The 21,335-nt window shown below is 37.7% G+C and overlaps 1 protein-coding gene across 2 annotated transcripts in view; it reads right to left on the minus strand.

The window, feature by feature from the left end:
- SLC12A2 (solute carrier family 12 member 2) overlaps positions 1-21,335 on the minus strand; it is a 63,871-nt gene that overhangs the window by 24,909 nt on the left and 17,627 nt on the right. For both annotated transcript variants that reach the window (XM_082497110.1, XM_082497111.1), the window contains exons 3-12: positions 20,262-20,337; positions 19,567-19,662; positions 17,579-17,718; positions 15,907-16,017; positions 12,842-12,950; positions 12,267-12,394; positions 12,095-12,179; positions 7,902-8,050; positions 1,224-1,331; positions 161-284 (exon numbers count right to left, since the gene is read on the minus strand). In XM_082497110.1, the coding sequence (XP_082353236.1) occupies positions 161-284; positions 1,224-1,331; positions 7,902-8,050; positions 12,095-12,179; positions 12,267-12,394; positions 12,842-12,950; positions 15,907-16,017; positions 17,579-17,718; positions 19,567-19,662; positions 20,262-20,337 (1,126 nt within the window). The remainder of the gene's footprint in view (positions 1-160; positions 285-1,223; positions 1,332-7,901; positions 8,051-12,094; positions 12,180-12,266; positions 12,395-12,841; positions 12,951-15,906; positions 16,018-17,578; positions 17,719-19,566; positions 19,663-20,261; positions 20,338-21,335) is intronic.

The raw sequence follows: 21,335 nt of genomic DNA on the forward strand, positions 1-21,335 counted from the left end.
AGAGGAGAGAGTAACCCTCAAAATAAACAGATTTAAAATGCTGGCTTAGAATTAAGCTGTGCATTAGAGCTCTAGGACACTGTCATCAAGTCATGACATGGAATAGAACGCTTTTCGAAGGACAAAAGGATATTGAGATTTATTATAATTTCAAACTAACCAATTAGTATGAATCCAAGAGCAATTAAAAATGTTAGGAGATATCCTCTCAGTGGTTCATTGTTCTTCCCATAGCCTTTAGCAAACATCTGAAATCCTGGATAAATGTTGTCCTTGCACAAAGCCTACGAAAAAATAAAATTCAAGAGTCAACATGCATTTTGATCAAAATGTATCCTTACTAATGCTTACAAATGCTGTATTTCTGAAATAAGAAGATTTATAGCCAAATTTTATTTTCAATTGTCTTTGCATCTTGACATTTTGCATTTCCAATATTTTATCCTTCAGTAATTCCAACTATAAGAACAAGCCTTGCTCTTTTGTAAGTAATTGACTATTTTACTTTACCTGTGTCTTACAATCACAAAGAGTCTTTCTTTAGAGACGATGTTTTCTCAGAAAGTGGAAAGTTTGCCCAATGTATACAATAGTTCTCTGCATCAATATTGTACTTCTATTCTGCAACAAATCCCTTGTACATTTGACTCTGTACTGAACTTTTGGGAAAGAAGGTCATAGAGGACACTAAAGTTCTACCCAATTAAAGAGAACTTTAGAAGAAGACAAAGAATGAGATTAAATGGTTAAAAAGAAGGTAAAGCAAAATTGGAACACCAACAAAATCAATGTAAATGATTTACACAAGAACTGGTACATAATTATTTTGATAATATATTCTCTGAGGATTATGATTCCACAGCTACAAATTCTACTTCATGCTGTTGCCTTCTATGATTACTTTGAGAAGTGAACTAATCTGTTATCTTTGTATGTGCTCCACTGCTACACACAACAAAAAGCATCTAAAGGAGTTTGTAGATTCCTGTAATCATAACTATCTCTGAACTAACCAGAAACACATGAGCTCTGGAAGAAATTATAGTCTAGCTATGTTTAGTAAGAGTAACACTGTTTTCCCATTCCAAGCATCAGGCAAATATTAGATGTATCTACTGATATCAAGTAGTATGAATCATGATGGCAGTATATCAGAGACCCCTTCCAAAAATTCTAATTCAAATTTATTCTTTAAAAGACTATGTGTTTGCTTCCATACTTACCTGGAAGATCTTAGGTGCACTCACGAGAGATGCTAATGCAGAAGACAGGGTGGCTGAAAAAATACCTGCAGAAATCAGTGGTGCAAATCCTGACACCATGCTCATCACCTGAAAGCAAAGTAATTATTTTTAAAAAAAAAAAAAAGAATATGAAAAAGCATACATACAAATGGATGGCAACATTAACTATACAAACAGAAAAATAAAATACTACGTAGCCTCCACTTAAAAGCTGTTTGAATATCATGAATTCATATCAATGAATGAACTAGGGACAAATCAGGAGATATAAATGGATCCTAATTTCAGAACAACAGAAGGTGACTTTTAACACAATGTATAGTCCAATCATGTAATCCTCAGGTCACAGAATCATTTTGATTGGAAAAGACCTACCTATAAGATCATCAAGTCTAACTGTTGACCTCACACTGCCAAGTTACCACTAAACCATGTCCCTCAGCACTACATCTACACATCTTTTAAATACCTCCAGGGATGGTGACTTAACCACTTCCCTGGGCAGCCTGTTCCAGTGCTTGACATCCCTTTCAACGAAGAAATTTCTCCTAATATCCAATCTAAACCTCCCCTGGCACAACTTGAGGCCATTTCCTCTTGTCCTATCCCTTATTACCTGCAACCCAGCACTTGGCCTTGTTGAATCTCACACAATTGGCCTTGGCCCATCTATCCAGCATGTCCAGATCCCTCTGTAGAGGGATTCCTATCGTCAAGCAGATCAACACTTCCACCCAACTTCATGTCACCTGCAAACTTACTAAGCATGCACTTGATATCCTTGTCCAGATCATTGATAAAGATATTAAAGAGAACAGGCCCCAATACTGAGCCCTGGGAAACACCACTCGTGGCCAGACACCAACTGGATTTAGCTCCATTCACCACCACTCTTTGGGCCCTGCCTTCCAGCCAGTTTTTACCCAGCAAAGAGTAGAATCATAGAATCAGTGAGGTTGGAAGGAACCTTTAAGATCATCAAGTCCAACCATTAACCTACCCTGATAAAAACACCACCACTCCTAAACCATGTCCCTAAGCACCTCATCTACCCTTTTCTTAAACACCTCCAGGGATGGTGAATCCACCACCTCTCTGGGCAGCTTATTCCAATGTTTAATAACCCTTTCAATGAAAAAATGCTTCCTAATATCCAATCTAAACCTGCCCTGACATAACTTGTACCCGAGTACACCCATCCAAGCCACAAGCAGCCAGTTTCTCCAGGAGAATGGCGAGAAATGCTGTCAAAAGCTTTACTAAAGTCTAGGTAGACAACATCCACAGCCTTTCCCTTGTCCACTAAGTGTGTATCCTTGTCACAGAAGGAGATCAGGTTAGTGAAGCAGGACCTGCCTTTCATAAACCCATGCTGACTGGGCCTGATCTCCTGGTTGTCCTGCATGTGCCACTTGATGGCACTCAAGACGATCTACTCCATACCGCCCCCCCGGGACTGAGGTCAGACTGCCTGACCTGTAATTCCCGGATCCTCCTTGTGACCCTTCTTGTAGATGGGAATCACACTTGCTAGCCTCCAGTCAACTGGGACCTCCCTGGTTAGCCAGGACTGCTGATAAACGATGAAAAGTGGCTTGGTGAGCACTTCTGCCAGCTAACTCAGAACCCTTGGGTGGATCCTATCCAGCCACATAGACTTGTGTGCTTTTAAGTGGTGTAATAGCTCACCAACCATTTCCTCTTGGATTATTACGGGTCCATTCTGCTCTTCATCCCTGTATTCCCCCTCAGCAGGCTGGGTACCCAGAGAAAAACTGATATTTCTATTAAATACTGAGGCAAAGAAGGCATTAAGTACCTCAGCCTTTTCCTCATCTTTGGTCACTATGTTTCCACCTGCATCCAATATAGGATGGAGATTCTCAGTCCTCCTTTTGTTAATGTATTTATAGAAACGCTTTTTACTGTCTTCTATGGCAGTAGCCAGATTAAGTTCTAGCTGGACTTAGGCCCTTCTAATATTTTCCCTGCATAACCTCATGAAATCTTTGTAGTCTTCCTGAGTGGCCTGCCCCTTCTTCCATAGGCCATAAACTTTCCTTTTCTTCCTGACTTCCAGCCAAAGCTCTCGGTTTAGGCAAGCCAGTCTTCTTTGCCACCAGATCATCTTACGGCACATGGGGATGGCCAGCTCCTGTGCCCTTAAAGATTTCCTCCTTGAAGAATGTCCAGCTTCCCTGGATTCCTGGATCATCAAAACAATCAATGGCGAAAGCCTCCATGGGCTCATAAGAGGATTAAAAATAAGTCACGGAAGCAAAATATGTTGGAATTTGTTACGCATTTTGACTAGCCTACTGCTGAATAACATGGCCTCAGAAAGCCCAAGTGACAAAACAACTGAAAGACATTAAAAAAAATCCCAATTAGAATCAAAGCATTTTCTAATTGTCATATAGCCTAAAGACCCTCTTCTACCCATCTACTGATTACTTCCATACAATAGCTGCATCCAGCTTTTCATGTGTGAAGTAAATTAAGATACAGATCTCTGTATTTAAAAAACAACCATGGTTTAATAAAGTACTTTTCTTTATGAAACAGAAGCCTAAGCTGCTTGAAAACAGACAGTGTTTAAGAATTTGATACCATCTTGAAAAAAATTATGGTTTTAGTCAACAGACCAAACCCAGCATGGTGCCTTTCACGCACAATGTGTCAGAATGAGGTTCTGCATCATTTGCACTGATTACTTGCCTCTCTCATCCTGGCAACCTCAACTAGACTATCAGGAAAGGGACTGAAGGAAGGCAAGAAAGATCACGAGAAATGTCCAGTTTTTAAGTGTTGTCACCTGAAGTTGTTAAGTCTAGTTGTCTAAAGCAATCTTACTAGGTAGAACACGCTCTCAGAAACAATAATACTGATGAAGTTTTATTCATATTCCTAGGGCTAAACTACTGATAAAATTTAGCGGTTTTCTCCAGATCAGGCTGACAAAGACTGCTGGATCTCTCACACAGTCAACTGAATCTCTACTCATGTTTCTCTCATGAATCTCTCATCACGTTTCATTGCTCAGTTCAAGGCATGTCTTGCCTAAAAAGAGAAATTAAATAGTTGCAGATGCATAAGATGAGAGTGAAGTAGCTGGCATAGTAGTGTAACAAATAAAGAGCATTTCCTGAAGCGTATTTGTAGTTGACAACAAAAAAAGGTAGGACAGGCCTTTATTCATAGATCAATCAAACTAATAACACATACATTAAGCTATCCCTCCTACAGTCCAATTTAAGTTAGTTTTATAATCAACAGAAAAAGTTACAGTTGTACACTATACTTCTAGAAGAAAAGTTAAGGGTGTAAATGCTTTACTGACAAATATTTTAGAAAGAAAACTTTGTTACAGCAATGTAATAAACAAGGATAGAACAATATTTGTAGAAGTGGTATGAAAATTTTCTTCCCTGCAAGGATGTCTTGATTAATCTTTCCTGGAAGGACTTCTTATGGACAGAACCTGTGTACAAGTCTCCATCACTTTTCCTCCCATCAGATTTAAAACATTGTTATTTTAAGGCCTCCACTTTACTACACTTGCATCAGCTTCTTGCAAAATAGTTCTCACAATCTACTCAGATCTTACATTCTCTTTCTAGGTTCTGTTCATTGCCTCCATTTATTTACGCTATCTATTTTTGCATATTACATCTGTTTTACAACTTCAAGAGAAATCCAAGTAAAATATATGCAGATAATGTTCGTCCATTTTAAAAGCTAGTAAGTTACGACTTAGGTTACTAATGTAAGAGACATTAGGAAGTTTCTTCTAACCTAGGGGAATGAAACAGGAACCAGTTCCAGCAGAACCAATATGCCATGGTGTTAAACACCCCTTCCTCCCCCTCCCCTAACACACATACACCATAATCCAATCCTCATGGCCACAAAACCAAGGAGCCCGCATGTGCACTGAAAGTTTCATCCTTCAAAGAACATACAAAATCAGAATGACACATCTAGTAAGAATTGCCCTGTTACCACTGGTGTGGCAAGATAGATGTATAGTTACAGTGGATAAGGGACTTATTATGTTTGCTTGGCATTTACTGTTTAGACAGTTTCTTACATTTCAAATATTTGGGACAGTGACATATCAGATTTTGACTACAGTTTCAGTTTTTTGGTCCAGCCATTGTGGAGCAAGAAAAAAAAAATACTGCATGAAAACAAGTAGCAGCTTCTTTAAAGTTAGGTTTTTACAATGAATATGAACAAAGCATTGTTCAACTCCCCCTTCCCCTAACTTTATTTCAAATGTTTTACAGCTGCCTTCCTTTGTAAGAGGAACGTTTCAGCAGAACTTTCACACTGTTTCTGGAATGGATCTTCAGTTTACTTTCAACTTTCATCCAAAGTTCACCAAATTCTGCATTTAAATTGCCCAAAGCTATAATTTATTCTAGGGAAGTTCCAGGCTGAAGCTACAGAGCCCAAAACAAGTTTCAGAAGTTACTCTTCTACTAGGTGATAGCCTGGGCACAGAAATGTCATTGACACTGAGCAGCGAAGTGTTTGAAGCCTGCAAGGACCTGCAATTCATTTGCACTGACTACAACAGAAAGATGGTCTTACTGTGCAAGTTTGATTAAGTCTGTCTCACCAACTGTTCACATTTTAAGTTTCTTAGCTTCATCTAAGCTTTCCATCAGTAAATCATACTACAAGTGAACCATTTGCTGCCCAAACACATCCAAAACCTGAGCTGCCTAAGCACTAACTTCAAATCAATTCTTTGCCAGAAGAACTGAATGCAGCACAAAGTGTACCGAAGTGATAAAGTAAGTCATCAGGCTGTGCATGCGAGTAAGCCGGCACTTTCAACCTGTATGCTTACAAACTGTAAGACAAATAACACAATCTTTAGGGATTCATTTATGTTTGTGAAGTCTTTGTTCTCACTCATTTAACCTACAGAAGGAAGTTACATTTGTATGGAGAGATTGAGAGGTACACAAGCTTACCACCCCCAAAACACAGTGAATTGCACATAAAAAAAAAGTCTCCTTACAGTTACCAGAGTTACTAAGTTGAGGGCAGTTCAGTTAGAAAATGGACAAGTTTATCTCTATGTAGACAGCCCCTCGTGAAAACGAGAAGATAGAATCAGACTCTTCTCAGAGAAGCACAGCAAGAGCTGTGAGGATGAGAGAAAAAACAAACAGCACGGGAAAGTCCAACTGTGTGTTGGAAAAACAACATTCCACAGAGAAGGTGGCTAAGCACTGCAGCAGGTTGTCCAGATATGCTGTGCAGTCTCCATGACAGTTTTCAAAACCCTAACAAAAAGAGGGGCGGCATAAGTTATGGGCACGGCATTCTCTGTGCAGCTCCTGGCCTTGAAAGTGACTTTTCCTATTCGGAACACATTACTTTTTCCACAGAGTATATGCAAGTATAATTTGGGAGCTAGAAATACTCTTCAGATCAAACAGTAAGAAACTGGAACATTACTGACTAACTTATTAGAGTTACAAGTAACATTTACAGTAAGCAACCTTACCAACGTTAGGACTTGAAGATACAATCAGAGGAAACCAGTTCTACACTACTCTCAGCTGTATATCTGATGATATACTGGGTTCTTTTGAGCTTAAACAAATGAGGGAAGTAACCAGATTTTGCACAATGCTTACTCCCACAAGTGAAATTCTGAAGTATTTCTAAACACAGACTTTCTCTAAACCAGAACAAAGTAACACCACACAGATTCTCAAACTATTCCATTAAAAAAAAAAAAAAAAGTATTTTACTCTAATAGAATGGTCTGTACTGCAACATTATTTCAACAGGTACAAAACAGGTTTTCCACCCAGCTTTGCAGGTAAGGTTATCAGCCTAATACATAAGTAGTTCCAGTAAGGAGTATGTGTACCACAGGTACTTCTGATGAAAACCCACAAGCCAGACACTTTTTTCATTACTGGATTTCAGCTCAATCTCTAACCAGCTTTTTGCATGCCTATTAGAAAAATCTAGGGCAAAGACGGACTACTACAAAGCAAATTTAAGTCAATTGGCAGTAAGTATGTCCTCCTTGGTTTCTTTCAAACCCCTATCAATAGTTCATGGACATCCCAATTACCTGTGAAGTAAAAGTTGAAGACTATGAATTACCCTGTGACTTCTAGAGGATTTTTAAATGCAGTAACATCAGGTTTTATGAAAACTCCCAACATTCTTACCATTAAAGAGGATACTGGGACAAATATGTAAAACATTCTTAAGAAGTCAGCTTAGTTTCTAAGAAACTTAAAAAATTAAGGAACAAGGTATTGACACAGGCTACCTATGATTACTATGCATCACTGTTGAACAACAAGTACTTCTATCCACATCACTGAATGATGACATTCAGATATCTAAAGAGAGAAAGTTGCAGTCCCACCACCTAACCTAAGCAGTTTACTCAGAAGAAGAGTAAATATTTGTACCACCTGTGTATAAACACCCGAAGTTTTTAGTATAGTTAGGTTGTTTTTCTACATACTAGCTAGAGAGTACCACTTAACTATTCCAGATAAACCTTATATTTATGGAGACAGGCTTTTTTAGCCTATGATTTTTCTTAATATGCAATTAAAAAAAAAAGAACAAACACAAAAGCCAATAAACAGATTTAGGGAAGTTTTATACCTGGAAATTGTTCATCAGCCCATACTGACATCCTGTCTGACAGGATGAGAAATCATAGTTTAATTTGCAAGCTGCAGTAGTGCAATTTGCCAGCTCAGTGACAATGGTGTTATTAACGTTCCCTGTGGCATCTCGAACAACACAGGAACCTAGAGTAGACACAATCACAAAAAAAAAAAGAAAAAAAAAAAAAAAAAGAAGGCATTAACAGACTGAACCTGAACTTATGTACACGTGTTGAGCTCAATTCTCTTTTTATGCAAGTGTATTCTTGCAGAGCAACATTAAAATATGGCATTTACATTTTTAATAGATTTCAGTATTAAGCCCATTTTCACTAAGGAGAACAAATACAAACAAGCAAACTAAATGCTCTCTTCTCTGAGAGTATCTTCAGTTTTTGAGTAAATCTTAGTCTAATAAAAAAAGAAAAGTTTTAGCACAGAAGAAAGCAATGTCAATAGACTTGCAGAAGCTTAACAGCACAATTTTAGCTCAACATATTTCTCTGAACTATGAGTTTCCACATAGCTCTGAGGTTAGTATTATGCACCATCACTTGATTTTATAGTTTTTCTCTTTGTCAATTTTCCTAGAGGTACACATTTTTGTAGTGCATGTACAGATGTGTATAGACAGGTGTGCATAGTGTTGCAGTTATTTCTTTTCCAGTCAGTATGGCTCAGGTGTTCAAAAAAATTACGTAGTTTGTCATGAAACCCTGTTGCAAGCCATTTTCCAATGCTTAAACAAGCCACCTCCTATGTGACTGTGATATTTTATGTTGTTTTCTTGGTGAAAAACAAAGCTACACAGTCCCATTCCTACCACATTTCTTATAATGAAGTTCATCACTTAAACTGCTGTCTTCAATTCATGTATGATTATTTGCAATTTCATTGGTCAAGAAAATGCTGAAGACACAGCATTTCAGCCCTTAAATACTAAGAAAAACTAAAAAGTACTAAGAAGTCTGCAAGTCTTCTCCTTCAAGGTTTTTTATCTCAGAAAGGAGACAAACCAGAGCAGACTAAATATTATGTAACATTCTATGGTTTAATAGATGATGTAGTCAAATTCTTTGGACACAGGCAAGTATTTCCAGGAACAGGAATTAAATAAGGAAAGGGAAAGAGAAGAGGGAAGTCTACAGAGCAGTAGCAAGTAGAATTCCCTTAATTTGGTCTTTTAGGAACTTCAATGACAAGAAGGTCCTGGGAACAGAACCACATGACTACTGAGGACCTAAATTAATTGCAAAATAAGAAGGAGGGAACAGATGTGCTGCAAGCTTAAGTTTCTCCAATAACAATCCCTGTTATCTATGTAATTTGTCTTTTTCACTGGGAAAATTAATTCCTAAATACCTATACCATATTTAGATTGCCTGTGAGCCGTTAGAACTTGATTAACAGTCCACAGTAACACCTGGTCCTGGTTGGTGGATATTACTTAATCCTTCTACTTCTCAGATTTATTTTTCAGTTCCTGAAATTTAACCAATTGGGCCTAATAAGTAAAAGTTTTCTGTATTGGTCACCTGTCTTATGCTTTTCTTGTGGGTATGTGGAGGGACTGGGTTTTTTGGTGTTGTTCTGCTTTAAATGGGATTAAAAGCTCTGTATGAGAAAGTTTCTTCTCTTCCACGACTCGGGTATCTGGCACAGCCATTTCATTCAAGCAGTATATAATGGATGTGACAATATACTTACCAAAAAAGTGTTATCTACAAATGTTTGAACTAGTAACAGATTGCAGTGGCAGACTCATTCAGTTGAGCAACCCATTAAATAGCTAGAGTGCACCCTCTTCCTCATTCCCTTTTTCATAATTCAGATCCCGCTGGCTGGCAGGTCTTTCACACACAGAATCAAAGTATGACAGATGGAGACAATGGCACTATCAGCAAACTTAACAACAGCCTTACTATGAGAGAACACAGAACAGAAGCCAGCTGGGTTCTCAGCAGAAAATTCTCAGCAGAAAATACTTAGATGTAACTAAGAGTCCAGACAGTTTGTTTAATCCTCCTTCAGAAAAGTTTTATTTAGTTATAAGATTCTGGCAACTTTTTCCCTAAGAACCTCTGGGTCTTCCTTCCATAAAAAAAAAAAAAAATTTCACCTTTTCATAGGCTTTTATAAGCATGTTCCTGCCAAAGTTTTGCCATGCTATAAGCCTGGGAAGTTTAACAGACCACCTATATCGAGTTACCTCCTAACTATATGCAATCAGCAAGAACTCCAGAGATACTACCCTGAGTCCTTCAGACTGCAGTTGAGAGTGCTTAACTTCTCTGGTGCTACAAGCAGATAGTTAGGCTCTCATTAACTGCTTTCCTTCCCTGTGTCTTAACCCTATGCAGAATTTTGGTTTCTTTTATTAGAGCTTCCCTTGTTTTTAAAGCAGTAAATATTGTTCTTTGAAACATGTCTTTCATGAATTTTGATATCAAAGTTGTTTATGCAATCTTCATCCTGCCACCTGCAAATCTGCATTAGTCCCTTGATAAAATACGAACCTGCACACTTTCTCCTCACAGCTGTTATCTTTTTGAAACAGGCTGCCTAGCTCTAGCAGTAGGACTAGCAATTTCCCTCTTATGAGCCTCCTCTACTCAGTTTCTTAACCCTCTTACTTACTACAGAGCATGCAAGTACTGAGCCAAATTCAGAACATCATCTTCCCCAGACATCACTACTCAGTGACGTTTACTAGCCCCTTCAAAAGTTTTAATGATTTGCTTACCACTACTCTGGAAACTTACAGCGGGGAAAGGAATAGAAGTATTTGTATTTGTCCAGTTCCTGATCCAATGCCGCAAGAAAAGCTGAAATTCACTCATGTCAAACTCTGACTTCTGCAATAGCACTGGCCTTTTCTAACAAAGTGTAAGTTATAGGATGCAAATAAGGCAGGACATTTCTGATGCAACAAAATTTAATGTTTACTTGGTTTTGTAAACTGTTCCTTGCACAATATGAGAAATGAGGTTTTTAATGTTTGAAAGATGATCAAACTATTCCATTAACAAATTAATATTAACAAGCATTTTGCTCTCATGTGGGTTCAAGTTCTGAAGTATTCAAATTTGGTAGCAGACGACTATGCAGTCAATCTAATTAGGAAATAAATGTAGGTCATTACGCTGCATAAAGCACAATCACTATAGAGCAACTATTTGGCAGAGCTACAGTACAATGTTAGCCAATAGAGGCAAACTAGAAAGATTGGTATCTTTGGAAAGGAAGTGTCATTAGTGCTAAGATCAATGGTACTCTTATAAATGAGAATTTCATTCAAAAGGCAGCACAGCTAAGATAAGGCAAGGTCTTTCACGTAAGAAAACTGATCACTGCTGCCAGAAACTAATATATGTGACAGGAATGAAAACATTTCCAATCATAAGCAAGAAATATGTGAGATACAATTACAATCTCATGTTCTTAAGGTTATTAGAATCAAATCATTTTATGGATGGGAAAAACCTAGTTGGCCACTGGTGCTCTAGAGCAAAACTGATAGAGCATCAAACCCCAAGGCACCTTCTACAGAGAATTTCAAACCACTACGGGGTTGGGATAAACCAGGAAGAGAGGGGTTATACAAGACTCGGATCAGTCTACGATTGTTTCTCCTCTTTCCACAAGAAAATAAAACAGACAGCATTTCTGAACATGACAACACTTCTAAAAATGGGCTGGCCAGATGAAGGTACTACTTTCCTCCCTCTACTGGGGAATTACTGCTCATGTATCCTCACCAAAGAGCTGTTTGATAATCCCACAATTCACTTCAGGTAAGTAGTAGACTACCATCACCTTCAAACCAATACAGCCTCAGTGAGTATTTTCTGAAAACGCATTTTTCTAATCCATAGATTATCCCACTGCTAAATTATAAATCTTTTAACACAAATAACTGCAACAAATGAGGAAATACCCATATGAAGTCTTTTGTCATCTTTAGTCTGAAGCAGTCGCCAGTCTTAGAAAAATAACTCATTTTAGGAAATCATAAAACTGGCTGAGAATTGAACCTCAAGCAATAAAAATTAGAAACCTCTGGCTGTTAATTCCCACGCATGAAAGTCAATTACGTAATGACTTTACATAATGAATTACGTAAACCATATCAAAACACACCCTCAGAATGAATGTGAAAGGATAAAGTTAAAAATATTCTCTATTTACCTACAGATACTGCAATTCCTGCGTAAACCAATGTTGTAATTAAGATGGCCAACAGCGTTCCTTTAGGTATGGCTGACTGAGGATCCTGAAAGAAAAATGTCAGTAGACAGTGATGACACACATAAACGTACACTCAGTGTTTGCGAGCAAGATTTGCTAATTCACTACTCACCGCAAGATCACCTGAGATATTGGCACCAGCGAGTATGCCAGTTGCAGCAGGGAAGAAAATAGCAAATACAGAAAAAAAAGTTTCGTCATGTCGAAAATCTGGTCCAAAATTCTCCATAAATATTTCAGCTGTAGAAAAAGATTTAAGTCTATGAATATTCATATAGAAGCTACAGTATTATCTCATTCCACCCATTATTGGTTCCATGAAAAAGCTGTAAGTCATAGCCGTATGGCTTTCTTAAAATTAAGTGTAGAATATTTAAATCCTAATTCCTCACTTTGACTCAAAATGAAAGTCATCACAGTAAAATTAAATAGCCTTTAAAACCAGAAAAAGTACTTACAGCATCATCCAGTTTTTTTAAATTTAATATAATCCACATTAAGCAAGCAGGATCAAGTTTTGGCCCAATAGCTTTAAGGAAAAAAAACTGCAGAAGTTCGAAAGAATCGGGGAAAAAAGTCTCTATAGTTAAATAGGACTATAAGCTATTTTAGATGTTTAACTTAATTATGACAGCATGTCTCCTCTTTGCAAAAGTATTGTTTACAATATTAACTGTCACAACATACCTTTATAACCAAAGAAACCTTTGGGCTTCTTGCTATCCAAAGGAATAAATGTTCCTATGACAAAGTCTCCAATAGCAAGTATGAGGATCACCAGTAAAACTATCTGGGCCTGAAACAAAATAGTTCCAATCAGACAGAAGAACTTGCTCTTTTTCACAATTTCAAGCTTCCATGTTGTTCTAAAATACAAATATTTACTTGATTCCAAATTCACTTTAGTCTTATCAGTTTATTTTCCACAAATAAATAAGTCAAGCTGGAGAGAACACGTAGTGCGATTTTTAATAAAGAAATAGGAATAATTTGTAAGCTTAACATCTATTCAAAAGATAATTTGTTAGTACTGTACCCCTCAAAGTTATACATCTAAGAACAAAACACTAAAGAAAGTGATTTTCTCTACGAGGCTTCCAAGAGAAAGGGATTTGATTAGACTAAAGAAATTCACAACAAAAGAGCTAAATGCACACAAATGCTGGGAGTATTGCCTTATACTTATCACATGATATTTCCTAAGAATTTTATTACATCAGGAATCAAATGGCTTTTGTTTGGTAGATTATGCAACAGACTAAATTATTTTGTTACATTCTCCTGTTCTTAACCTTTTTTTTTATGAAACTAAATTGCAGACTACCACAATTACTTGTTAATTTCTAGTCTTCTTGAGACTTTTTTCATGACAACCTAAGTTTTTGCCACTATTCAATACAACCATTATAAACCCTACACTTAGAATAAGAAGTACATTAAGCCATCCAATGCCTCAAAAGTGTCAATAACGATAAATCTAGGCATTGAAGAGATGGTTCACATTTTGTGTTTAAATAAACCACCACACTGCCCTGTTACCTTTTGTGTTATTTGATTCCTTATAAGGGTACATGCCAATGGCTCTGGGGAAGGTATTTGTAGTTTGACTTTTTTTTCATGCCTAGGATCAGAACTTAATATTCAATAGCAATGTGGCATTGCTGATTGTTACAAAACAAAAGTTTTCAGTTCACACAGCCTCACAAAAGAACAGGGTAGTACAGCAATAAACAGAGCATGACAACCAAGAGCAGAGTTAGAAGAGCACCTGAAGAAACTAGTCTGTGCATCATATTTAAATCTCTTCTTTGCCGAGCCTAGAGAATAGGTGAGAGGTGCAAGGATGCAGCTGGATGCTTACAGAACTCTTCAGGAAGCCCTGAGAATTCAACATGAAGTTACAACAGAGCAATTGCCACAAGTGGATTTATCCAGTAGCAAACCTAGGTTTCTCCCAGCTGCTAAGAGCATTTTCTGAATCCCTTCCCCACATTCCAAAGTCTCAGACAAAGAATGGGCTTTTAAGACTTCCACACAAGGAGATGAGTGGTAAGAGATCACAAAATCTGAAAAGTCATTTTTTAAGCAGGCTTCCCTGGAATCCCAGTCTCTCTTAGTGTTTAGACCTACTTCAAAGGCATTGTTATAGATTCCCCTTGTCCCATTTTCCAAGGCATTCTCTAAGTCATGGAGAAGGCATAGGAGAACATTATAGATACTTTAATCAAGAGGGAAGTATTAGTGTTTTGCTATGCTAAGCTGTATGTTAACCCACATGAAGTGCTTGTTTGACAGGTTCAGTTGCTTACCATCACTCCTACCAGCTTTCTTCCACCATGCAGAAACCAAGCCAACAAGTCTTGACTTTTGCACTGAGCACAGGATTTTTGAAAACTACGTATTTTCTAATAAGGTTGATGGTGCAATGACACCGCAGTTCAGGTTCGATATAGAAACATTAAACAGGGGTATTTTTCTATGCAAGCTATTGTTATACAATTACTCATGCTACTGAGCAAAATGCAAGATACTTCTTGTGACTTTAAGCAACAGCAGCCAGAGGGTTAATAAGTAATTCATTCCAAGGAAGAACTAAACAGCTGACATTAAGGACAGTATTGTTTGAAGTTGGGTGCATAAAGATACCGTTACAAACTGAAGTTACAGACAGTGAAGGACTACCTGAGAAAGGTAAACAATTTTTACAGAAGTGTGCTGTTCAATTTACAATTGCCAATGTCAATTTCTGTATTCTTTTCTCCCTGTGGTAGATCCAAGTAATGCACTTAATTTCCTTTTTCTATGATCCCTAACCCTCTCTCCTTTCGATTACGAATATCATCACCATCTTGATGCAGGAGCATAAGAACCTGTTATATTATCTTACTGCAGAAAACAGGAGCTATTCTGAACCAAATATCAAACAGGAAGGGAGACCAAGTGAGGCTCTTCTCAATTATTTTTGAACATACCATGGACAGATACTCAGAAAAAGCCTACCAGGTGCAGGAAACAGTGAGCAAACTACACTGCCTAGTAATGCAGAGTAGAAAATAAGGCAACCTCTATATTAAGGTATCCCAGGATCTATACATGTTTGTTTCCACAAACAGAGCTGACCTAAGACCATGCAGCCACAACAAGATAAGGAAAGCAGGTTCCCCCTCCTACACAGTCATCACCACCAATGTTCACAGGCCCCCCTCAATGCTGGGCCTAGTGACTGCATCACACTGTCTGGTTGTTCAAAGTGAAAACAAAACCAGAAAGGAGTGGAAGGGGAAGTAAGAATGCTGGGTTTGAGTTAGCAGAAACTACATAATTTCAGACTGGCTTCAGCTTCAGCCCTGTATTTTCCATCTACAGAGCTCACCTAAGTTCCCTGTGAGGGATAATTCCAATGCTAATGTTCTTACCTTCTCTTGTTGTGCTGTAGCTGCCCAGAAGAGGGTAATACCATTAACCTACTTGACACTGTCATTAAGAGTAGATGATACTGGTTTTTAGGTTCTCATATGCTTAAGCTTCCAATGGAGCTAGGTGGTCTATGGTCTGAAATGCTGTCCAGACCTGCACATGCTACTGCTAGAAAGACAGCTGTTACATAAAAACTGCCCACTGACTGACTTCTAACATACCATGCATGCAATACTGAGTGCACCAAATACATTAAAAATAAATCGAAAAGCTAAGGCAGAAAATGGAAGCAAAATTATGAAGCAGAGAATAAAAGAAAAGTGATAGTTCCTTACTTTTGCTTCCCATTCCATTCCAGCAACGGAAATACCCAGCAGTATAACAACTGTGATAGCCCCTATGATTCTGATATCATTCATTTCATCAACCATCAACATTCCATTTTCCTAATAAATAAAAAAAAAAAAAAATACACAGTCATATACTTTATCAAGTACTTATCTTCCCTGCTGCAGAATACTGACAGTAATTTATTACTAGTTAACCTTTTTTACCCAACTTATTCATTTTAAATTCCCTGTATGGACACAAGTAGTTTGGTTTCTGCCTTGTTTTAAAATCACTGAATCTTCTAAATGGAAAGGATCATTTCCATTCATAGCCCATCCCCAGAGAGCTTGGCCTGTCTTCAACTGCCAGAGAATTAGATTAACCAGCAAGGCAACTGCTACCATCTTGCACCCATACATGTATTTTACTTGTTGTTCACTATTACTCTTAATTCTTTGAATATATTCCAAACTTCTTCCCGGCTACAAAAAGTATGGTTGAGTTGTTCTCAGTATTCCATTTAATCAAAAATCCAGACAAATAATACTTGGCTGTGTTTAAATTAAGGAATTGGTTTTAATAAGCAGAATCTCTTTGAAAATGAGCATAATATGAATGACTTTCATGTACAAGAAACAGCTCACTAGTAAGAGTTAACAGCATTAAGAAGATTCTGCGTCGTGTATCTATATTGCCACTCTTCTCAGTGGCCAGCTTGGACTTCACCACAAACTATACATGTTATTTTTTCAGGGAGATAAACAGTATGGGAAGTTTCCATCTTACAACAATTTGGTTTTTTACCAAAAAGCTACTGAATTACAGCAGTATTCTACTGATATATCAGTAGCAACCTTGTACCTCATTCCGTGTCTTTGAACTGTTCAGGGCAACGCCCAGTATCAATACAGGGTGGGGGATGAAAGGATTGAGAGCAGCCCTGCCAAGAAGGACATAGGGGTACTGGTGGAGAAAGAGCTGGACATGAGCTGGCAATGTGTGCCCAGAGTCCAGAATGCCAACTGCATCCTGGGCTGCATCAAAAGAAGCGTAGCCAGCAGGTCAAAGGAGGTGATTCTGCCCCTCTACTCCACTCTGGTGAGACCCCACCTGGAGTACTGCATCCAGCTCTGGGGCCCCCAACATAAGAAAGACATGGACCTGTTGGAGCAAGTCCAGAGGAGGGCCACAAGGATGATCCGAGGGCTGGAGCACCTCTCCTATGAGGACAGGCTGAGAGAGTTGGGGTTGTTCAGCCTGGAGAAGGGAAAGCTCTGGGGAGACCTTACTGTAGCCTTTCAATACTTAAAGGGGGCTTGTAAGAAAGGGGGGGACAGACTTTTTAATAGGGCTTGTAGCGACAGAACAAGGGGTAATGGTTTTAAACTAAAACAGGGGAGATTCTGACTAGACATAAGGAATAAATTTTTTACAGTGAGGGCAATGAAACACTTGAACAGGTTGCCCACAAAGGTTGTAGATGCCCCATTCCTGGAAACATTTGAGGTCAGGTTGGACAGGTCATGCTGATCTAGTAGATGTCCCTGCTCATTGCAGGGGGGTTGGACTTTTAGAGGTCCCTTCCAGCCCAAACCATTCTATGATTCTGTGATTAAATGACAGCTCAAACTTGAATAAAGGACAGTGTAATCAATATAAACACTATCATCCATATACCTTGAGCAGTTCCACAACTGTCTCTGCAAAGCCAACAACATACATTGCTACTGCAACAGCATTGGCAAATGCAAAAATCAGACCTATGGCGCCACCAAACTCTGGCCCCAGACTTCTGGAAATTAAGTAATATGCTCCTCCTGAAAGAAAGAAACAAACAAAAAAAACACTACATGAAAAAGCCCAAGAATAGGCAGACATCAGCAATTTAAAGTTCACACAAAAATTGCTATTTATTCTTGCATCTTCCCTGATGTATTGGAAAGTAACCCAAACTTCAGTATTTTAGGGATAGGCATGCTGAAGTTTCAGGAATACATTTCAAGTCTTTAAGAAAAGACAGCAATTGGAAATAAGCACCTGACTCATGCACCACATCGTATTATTCAGCTATGCAACCAGTTCTATAGCGAAAAAAAAAATTGTAAAACACAAGCAGCAGTATTACCAGGCTTCTTATTTCAAACTACTCAAAGCATTTGTACATAGTTCTATTACTACACATTTTCATTAGCTTTAGCTCAAGAAACTGGTGAGGTTGACTGCAATAAACCCACTCAAGTTCCAAACATCCATGATGTTTCTTAAAGCTCTGTTGTTAAGGGAATTTTCTGCTCTTCAGTGCAACTCTCAAAACAACCACACAGTCACGCTTCTTCAGAACCTATTCTTTGTATTTTTGAGCTTGATAAAAATAACATCTCAAACTCCACGTGACAAGTGGAAAACTGTATCTCCAGCATTACAGAAGCATAAAATTAAAAAAAAATGCAGCAAACGCACATTCCTCCCATTTAAGGCCAAGCCTTCCAGAAGAAACAAAATCCTCCAGCTCGAGTCTGAAGTAATTGAATGCACATTAAAAATTTGCAACAGGAAATCCTTAATTTCACTGCATTACAGTTCTTGTGCAAAACATATGTAGGTACCCAGCTTTGACATACTTTGCAAATGAGAATGTTAACGTAAGAAAAATATTACATTACTGTAAGATTTTCATAGGAACAACTGAACAACATTTTACAGTTCTTCCCATTCAGCCCTTCAAATTTTCTAATGAAGTATTATTTTGCAAAATTGACTCCAAAAAAAGAAAAAAGGCTCTCATAAGAACAGGAAAGTCCAGTCTGTATAGTGCAATCTAAAAAAAGAAAGGGCATTTAGAAACTAAGCTTGACATAATGCTAGCATTCATAGCTGACCCTTCCTGTTGGGACTATTTACTTTGTGATAGCAAGGTTCTTCTCTTCATTCTTAATCACAAGAATTTTATAAGTTTCTATTTTAATTCAATCACATTTTCTGCTGGTAGCAGTATTGTAATGTCATGAAGCAGCTCGAGCATGTCAAAGGCACCAACCACTTATAAAATTATTTTGTAGGAATTGCTGACAACAGTACATAAACCATGAAAGAATGAAAACCATCACTCTCAGGAAAGCTGCAGATCATCAAGTGTTTGGAGAACTTCTTTCATGTATAAAAAAAAAACCATGATAGAACAAGGACATGTTCTTCTGTGTACTCTCATATAGATAAAGCTTATCCTTTTATTGGATGTGTTTTTTCATTAGTAAGTTTTATTTTAGGACATGAACACATACAAGCACACGTGCACACTCTTAACCAGCCAGTGCAGATGCAGGAGAATATGAAGACCCTATTCATTCCTGGATAGGTGTCCCAAAAATGTTCATAATTCCAAAAATTAAGAATAACATTTCTTCCACAGTGGAACAGCAAGTCACAAGACAAATCAAATTAGTAGGCTAATTATTGGTGTTTAATTAAAGTACATGACTGCTTAGTCAACCACAGAACATAGGGAAGACTATGCTCCTCATAGAACTAACTCTTCCATATATCTCATCCATACTGCTTTTTCCCTCTTGCTAAAAAAAAAATTAAAAATAAATTAGATGTTTCATCGTTAAAGTGCATGCTTCAGAGTCACAAAAGCTTGAAAAGCTTTATGAAAGTAGGTTTACCTCCTCTTACAAACCCATTTGTGGCTATTGCTGAAGTAGATAGTCCTGTAATAGTTGTCACAACAGTGGCCATTCCAATAACCACGACCGACAGACCTGTTGGAAAATGAGGGGAAAAAAAAGGTGTTAAGTTCAGCAGTATTAAAATGTACAATCTTTGACTTAACTTGGTTTACAGAATTAGCCTTGCAAATACAACACAAATTTACTGTGTGTGGTTCTGCATATTCACGCAAAAGGCTTCTTCACTCCCCTTTTGTACCAAGAAGTTTCTGGGACACAAACAAAACTGGGTAAGTGCTCTCTTTAATCAGCAGGGTAAAAGCTGTATCCTAGAGCTTCAAGGAAACACATGCCTTTTGCATAGCAGTCCAATACTGTTGAGCCTTTGAAGAAAACTGTTTATATATTACACAGTCTATATGCAGATTTTAATAACCAGAGATCAAAAGTTTATCTCTACAGTTCACTGAAGACTTACAAATGTCAATTTTAAATTACACACCTTACAGCAAAGTGAAAAAGTCTAAGTAGCTTCATATTGCATAAACCTTTGGTAAGGGTAAATTAACTTAAAAACTGCCAATGTTAAGGTCATTTTCTACCCCTGTTTAAAGTGTAAACTCAGGATCAACACCTCTTTTGGATCACGTTTAAAAGTCACTGAAACAAAATCACAGCATTAGTACACATACCTATCCCAGCTTGTCCCACAATCCATGACAGTCTGATGAAGAGCATCACACCCCAAATATTTAACATACATCGTACCTAAGATAAAGCAGAAGTTTTACATAGGTTAGGTCTTACATCTACAGTCATTTCCATTAATTCTTCATTTCAGTTTTTAATGTTGTCAAAATTATCTTGCAGTCTTTCCACACCGCTTTTCAAATTATTTCACAAGAATAGATTTTTTTAATTAAAGTTTAAGCTTTATTAAAAAAAATGAAAAGGGACCTAAATATGATTAAAAAGTAACTACCTTCAACATAAATTTACAGTAATCCAATATCTGACATTTGTAGTATGTCTTGACTGAACAATAAAAATAATTTATACCCCAACATTTAAGATCCAAAATTCATACTACAGAACACATGACTAAAAATAACATTTTGAAGTCTGCTATGATTGTGAGGTCTACAATTCCAGTTCAGCTTTCTCACAAATCTCCCTCCCCCCACTCCAAATGCACTGAAGCAATAACCTACTAAATAATTTATTCTTTTTTAAAAAGTAATCAACCCCTACAACTTCCCAGTCCTAGAACTTTTGTATCTTATGGCACAGCTGCACACTAACAGGATGGAGGCAGGGTGGTGGTATTTATCCTTTTAGCCTTGTATTTTAAACTCCTGGTCCTCAATAGAGTTTGCACTGTACAGAATTTAGACAGATGACTAACAGCAGGTCTTAGGGCTCTCTCTTACCTGAAGAGTACAGTATCAATCCTACAAAAAGTTCAGCTGGTCATTAGGACTAGAAGGGAGACAAGAACCTCTCCAAACAACAAAAGTAAAACGTTTTCAGAGATTTAACAAGTCTTTTGCAAAATATATATCACCTGAGCTGGAAATAATTCACCCAGACGGCTTATGCCTACTAGGAAATACTAACTGCAACTTTCAAACCACTGAAAAGGAGATCACCCTCCTTGAAACTTTTAAATAGACTTTGGAAGAAATTGGTCAGCAATATTTATCCCATAATTTTTTAATACTAAGAATTGTTGCTTTCAAAAATAGTCCAATGCAGAATTTGGGTTT

This window comes from Vanellus vanellus, assembly GCF_965231255.1.
Source record: "Vanellus vanellus genome assembly, chromosome: Z".
NCBI lineage: Eukaryota > Metazoa > Chordata > Aves > Charadriiformes > Charadriidae > Vanellus > Vanellus vanellus.